Here is a 6,218-nt window from a genome sequence, read left to right on the forward strand (position 1 = left end):
CTCCACCTTTATAATACTTTAACCGCTATGTGCTATCATAATACTCTTAGCCGCACAGATGATGAGCCTACCAAAAAGGCATATAGGATCTACAGCCTGGATTATTATAAAAATGGGCAAGGAAAGAAAAAGAAATTTTTCCTCCAGTTCATTCACGTCTTGCCCTGTTAAACAACATCCGACATTTGCAAACAGTGCTACCTGCCCACAGCTGACCACAGCCCACCTGCTCCAGCGTGACTTGGTTGCTCACATTCTTCCCCTCCTTTTTCAGGATCTTCTGTTTCTTGGCCCAAACAGCAGCCGCCTTCGCTGCTTTGCAGTCCTGTTCATACTTCTGAGTCAAGTCCTGCCAATGCCAAACCACAGGGATGCGAGTGAGTCCCCGAGCACCGCTCACAGCTGGTGGGTCAAGAGATCGGTCAAAGAGACTTGGGCTTCAAAAAAAACCCCTGCTCCAGCCACAGCCCTGTGCGGCAGCGAGAGGTGTTAAGCGGGACCACCTTGGGGCTGGCAGCCGATAGCTGCTGGGGAGCAGATGCCTCTTGCTTAGGATTTGCAGTATTCCCCCAGCCCTTCCAGCTGACCCTGGCCCCAGCTCCACGCAAGGATTCGTTGCAGAAGGGCCAGAGGCAGCTACAAGACCACGACAGCAGCCCTGGGTTAAATCAAGGCAGAAACGGGTCGTGGCTGAGAGGACCTGGGTGCAAAGCGTGCACCCAGGGGACCTGGGGGTGGCTGTGCTGGAGGAGCGGGAGCTTTTGGCAGCGATGGAAAAATAGTCAAAGCAGGAGTGTAGAGATGACCCAAAAAGGGGACCGTGGGAAAAGACACACTTACTCTGCTCAGGGACTGGGGACTTTGGTATCCAGCATGTTTCTAGCTGCACCAGAAGCCAACTTCTGCAAGCAGCCAAGCACCAGCTCTCCAACCAGAGCCTGTTAGCTGGTAGCACACACACACACACGCACACTCAATGCACAGAGTTCGTATGACCTGGGTTCTGGTAATCAGAAGTGCAATCAATATATTGAAGATGATGAAGTTGCCCAGCAAGATGAACATGACTATGAACACGTGGCTGCTCGTAAACCCTTAATGATCCACCTCACGCTGTAAGTCTGTCCAATCATCAACCTGCAAATGTATTTAAGCAGACCAGAGAGTTAGTTCCAAACCACAGCATAACTCACAATCCATATGAAATCTTCCTCTTCTTTTTCTTTCTTTTTTAAAACCGATCACAGTTTCACTGTTCCTCAGAGGTCCAGGTTTAAATCAGCTAGTGCAGATCTTTTTGCTGTCAGCTTCTGAGATTTTCCCCTCTGAATTTGCAATACTGGATAGGGAAGTTTGTCTATCAAAGCAAATTTTCCCAGGGATCTGGAATATGAGTTCACTGCCAAGCAGGTCATGCTTTCCCTAATGAAGTCACAGATTAATCAAAGGGCTTCTTCAGCAGCACTCCAAAATCTGCGCTTTGTCGTTTGCCTGAGACAGACTGGAAAATGCTGCTGTACTTACGGTTACTAAATTGAAGAGCGTGAAGAAGGCAGCCTTCAAGCTGCCCCAGCTTTCAGCGTCTCCAGTTTTGGGATCTCCATACCATCCACGTCTCAAAACGGCAAACACGAACATCAGCAGGAACAGCAGGATAAGGGCATACATCACTGTCTGTACCGTGTGGCCAAGAGTCTCTGTGAAAACATGCAAAAGGAAAAACAAATGTGTGATCTCTAGGTGAGGGAGATGCTCGGTGGGGATGAAGGCTGGGAAGCGGGGCTGGGCATGTGGGAGGTGACAGCCTCCCTGGACCACCTCTGAGCCAGCTCCCTTGCATGTATCTACAGGGCTGTACTGGGAATTAAGGAGAGGAAAGGGGTAGCTACCATGGTGCATGAGACCATGACAAAATCTAGAGGCTCTGGCTGTGCATCAGCCTCTTGGACAGGAAAATGGCCCGTGTAGGGCTCAGTGGTGAGTAAGTGCTGCACAGTGGCAAAGACCAAGGGCTACTTGGTCCCAGAAACATCACACCTAGCACACACGGGCTTCTCACTGCCTTTTGAAATATGGGCAGGTTACTAACAGAGTAACAGATTCCTGTTGATACAGGATACAGCTGTTCCCAAGCTTCTACATTAATAAATTAGCTGAATAAAAACGAGCAGTGCTATTAACCCTCATGCCTTGGGGTCTAAGCATAACCTGGAGGTAGAACAATATCTCTGATGCCCTCACTGTCCAGCTGCTCGTCCCCTGCCATGCAGGATGGGCCAGGATGGGAGACAGGAGTCCGCAGTCGTCTCTCATCCCTCTGTGGCTGCTCAGCTTGGGAAAGCCTCGTGCAAAGCCTGAGGTCACTGGGAAGGGACACAATATTGCTTCTGAGATCACCTCACTTCTTATAAAGACCCACATATGACACCAACATATAAAAAAGATGCTCCTGGGAGTTGATGGGAGTGCTGGTTTGGTGAACTGAGCTTATCATTGGCAATAACTTTTAGGGAAATGCAAACTTTCCCATTAACTGCAAATCACAGCCAGCCTCGTGCAGTCTCTTGCATCCATCCTACATTGCCCTGGCGAGCAGGAGCAGCACGGGCTGGCTGCTCCCCTGGTAACATTGTGCCTGCTAGTGCTGGAGGGGTCTTACACAGTGCACCCATTCAAGGACTGTCCATCCATCATCTCTGACTGCCAACAGCATCTCAGGTTAAAGCTCCGAATCGCATTGTGCAGGGCTAGAGCAAGGGGCTCTTCCCAGTCTCCTCCGGCTGCCAACATCCCGAGCTTGTTCGGATGGGTTAGGGACTCCTGCAGCAATTCCCTACTTTTGCGAGTCTTGCCTGCTCCAGATAATCATCCCACCACGCTACGCCCGGGGCAGCAGGGAAGAGCAGGATCCAACGCAGAGACACCACGTGCAGCTGCGTTGCCTGCAGAACCATCTCAGAAAGCCCAAACCAGCCCAGCCCTAAACCCACCGAGTTTGGTACAAATTCCTGGAGGAACCAGCGAAGGGTTTTTTTCCTGCCTCCCTGCACACGTAGGTCTCTCCGGCAGGCGCAGCCCGGGACTAGCAGGGGAACAAAAGCCATTCAACCCCCAAAAATCTGGTGACATTTTTGCCAAGTTATGTCATGGCGTCAGGCAGGTTTGGGCTGTGGCACATGGTCATAAAGAAAACCAGCCACCCAGAGCTGGGGGTGACAGGAGGGCCGTAAAACGCTCCCGGCAACTGCAGGCTGGCGAGTGCCTCCGTGCAGGACCGTCACCTCATTTTTGATTGCCAGGGCTTCTCCGGCTGCTTCAGGAACCGCTGTGGAGTCCTATGAGCTTTTATTAAGAAGGAGCTTTGTGGTTCGCAGTCTACACAGGTAGTAAACTACATCGGAATTATTCCTAAATATATTTTTAAAAAAGCAGAAAAGTCGATTTTTTCTTTCTTTTTTTTTTTTTTTTTTACAGAACAACCTGGCATTTTTAAAGTTTATTTTGAAATTGAAATAAGGATGAATGGGGCCTACACTAAAACAGGGATTGCAGCTAACAGAACGTCTCTGTATGGAATACAACAAGGAAATTATTTCCTCAAGGTGGAAATTTATTGCTCCAAGGTGGAAGGCAGAGTGTTTTAAAGAGGTTTTTAATTAATAAAGGGAAACGTGCCAAGAATGTGTTGCATGTTTGAGCTCTCTGCATTAAATACTGCTAACCTGTTGAGGGCCAATTCAGGCTTCAATTAATAAATAACAATACACACAGAGGCATAAACAGCCTCGTGCACCTTCAGCAAAATGCATTTAGACAGCCCTATCACATTTTAAAACAAATTTTAGGCAAAGAGGTGTTGTCTCTCGGGATGCCAAGCGGCTCAGGGCACTTGTCCCTTCAGATCAGGATGCAAAGGCAAGTACCAAACACCCCTGGAGCTGGAAAGCAGCAGCGTGGCTTTGCAGCATATTTATAGCATCCCTGGAACAGGAAGGGACTGTGAGAGCCTGAAGAATTTTCCTCTTTGGTATTTTTTTCCCCCAGTAATGCCATTCTAGGCATTGTCACCCAAAGCCAGGATGCAATTTCCCAGTGGCTCTGGTCCCTTAGGTGTTAAGTCCCACTGACCTCCATCAAAACCTAGTGTTGCACGGCCCAGATTTTCAAAGGCATTTAGGCTCTTAAACTGCAGGTTTGTGCCGAGTGGGATTTTTTTTCAAAGCACCTCAACATTTTAAGTGTCTCAGGGGGGAACGGTGCCAAATCTTATCCTACAGGCTTTCTTCCTCGTGGTCCCCAGACGAGGCATCTCCTGGCAGTGAGTTCCACAAGTGCATAGCATGAGGCTCAAACCAACGAGCACATGCTTACCCTGATTGAAATGTCTTCCCATTTTGCCATGCATCAATTTGCTCTCTCATAATCAGCCAGACCAAACTGGAGCATCTGATCCCCCATGCTTAAACCATTCATTATTTCATGCGCTTCTACATGTCCTCCCTTCTCCCAGCGACACAGAATAATTAACATATAAAAGTCTGGTGATAAGTGAAGTTTACAATCCAAACTAGAGGAATGAAGGCTCAGAAGTGAACGTTATAAGAGCCCTGTGCCCATAAACATCCCACTTCTGGTGGGCTACCCAGCCAATTAATTACACGCAGAAATGCTGGCTGAGCATTCATTGCCCACATAAGCTCCTTGCTCAAAAACAAACCTCCAGAGTCGTCAGGAGAAAACTAAGTAGGAGATGGTGTGCTGGAGAGAAAAATACACACAGACCAAGAATAGGATGTGACCTATGTTTTATAGGTTTGGGGGGTTTTTTTGCATCTACTCTGCTGTAGTAAAAAAGAAAATCTCTCTTCTCCTTGGGGGAAGGAGAAACAGAGGAAAAAAACAATGGCCAAGCCACGAGCTTCTTAAAAAATCAGGAATGACTAGATTTTGCTTTTGCTCACAAGCTACCGCAAGCATCAGCCCCTCTTGGGCCAGGCAGCCCCAAACACCTGGGTATGGCAAAGCCTCCCCCCGCTCCTGGCTGGGGACCCCCCCTCTCTGCTGTGACTTAACTAGCGAGCGGAGCTTTACTTGATGATCTGGAGTATGCGGAGGGTTTGGAGACCTTTGGTCGTCCCCTCCGGGTGCGTACGAGGGGTGATGTCCACGGGCAAGACGTGTGGGAGGAAGGCAATGAGGAGGATGGCAGCGTCTGAGATGTTGGATCCGCTCTTCCAGCAGGTGATGGGGGCTGCATACAGCTTCAGCAAAAGCTCGGTGGTGGAAACAGCGACGAAGAAGGCATCTGTGACCTGGAGAGAGGAGGCGGTGAGCCCAGGTAGCTGCCTGTGGCTGCCAGACACCGCGCACCGAGCCGGCGCTTTCGTATTAAGTGTCCCCAGGACCATTTCCAACACGAGCTGAGCTCACCCCACCACAGTCATCATCACGGGTCACTGCCCAGCACGGGAGGGTCCTGGCCGCATCCCAACACATCACGCACCCCATCGGCTCCTCGGAGCTGGGCACGCGCCGCTCGCTTCCCTGCACGGAGCCTGGTCCTGCAGCCAGAGCTCTCGGAAACCTCCGACGCTCGTGACTGGGTTTCTTGACATTAGCCAGGCCTGGCTATATATTACTGGGATATATAATTAAGGCTCAGAGGTTTGCGTACAGTAGCTGGCTTGTGTAAGACAAGGAAATCAAGGAGTGTGACCAAGAGGGATTTTTCAATGTGAAAATTGAGTATTAAAAGGGTGCTTAAACTAGCTGTGCTAAAACCGCAAGGGGGGGAAAGGGCTGCCATGGAAAGGACTGAACAATTGCATTTTAAGAATGATAATTATCGAATAAGTGAAGGGATCTGAAGCTGAAATGCATTTCTTCCAAGCCCTGGGCTGATGCAGGCAATGGCACGGGGGAGGACAGCGGGCTGGCAGCCCCCCTGAGCGGCCACGGGGGGCCAGACCCCCATTCTCCTCCATCCGTCCCCTCCTGGCCGTGGCACGTGGGAGGGTCCCATCACGCCTCACCTCGAAAAAGGTACCCCAGCACCACCAGCAGCGGGAGGTGGTCTCCACAGCCAGGGAGATGGCGTTGATGGAGATGATGCAGATCACGAGCGTTGTGAATTTGTGGCTGCCCAGCAGCCTGCGCGGAGAGGGACAGAACTTGGTGTCCTTTCTCCTGTCAGAAACAACAGCAGAGCTGGAGGGAGC

General features: G+C 50.2%; 1 protein-coding gene across 1 annotated transcript in view; it reads right to left on the minus strand.

The window, feature by feature from the left end:
* The window catches only part of CATSPER3 (cation channel sperm associated 3), a 33,792-nt gene extending 28,037 nt beyond the window's left edge, over positions 1-5,755 (minus strand). Inside the window, 6 exon segments of the mRNA XM_069772636.1 lie at positions 227-437; positions 890-1,137; positions 1,525-1,697; positions 2,209-2,259; positions 2,991-3,082; positions 5,089-5,755. Of these exon segments, the coding sequence (XP_069628737.1) occupies positions 227-437; positions 890-1,137; positions 1,525-1,697; positions 2,209-2,259; positions 2,991-3,082; positions 5,089-5,408 (1,095 nt within the window). The 5' untranslated portion in view covers positions 5,409-5,755.
* Between the last annotated feature and the right edge of the window lie 463 nt (positions 5,756-6,218).

The sequence above is a fragment of the Haliaeetus albicilla genome, chromosome 27 (assembly GCF_947461875.1).
Source record: "Haliaeetus albicilla chromosome 27, bHalAlb1.1, whole genome shotgun sequence".
Lineage (NCBI taxonomy): Eukaryota > Metazoa > Chordata > Aves > Accipitriformes > Accipitridae > Haliaeetus > Haliaeetus albicilla.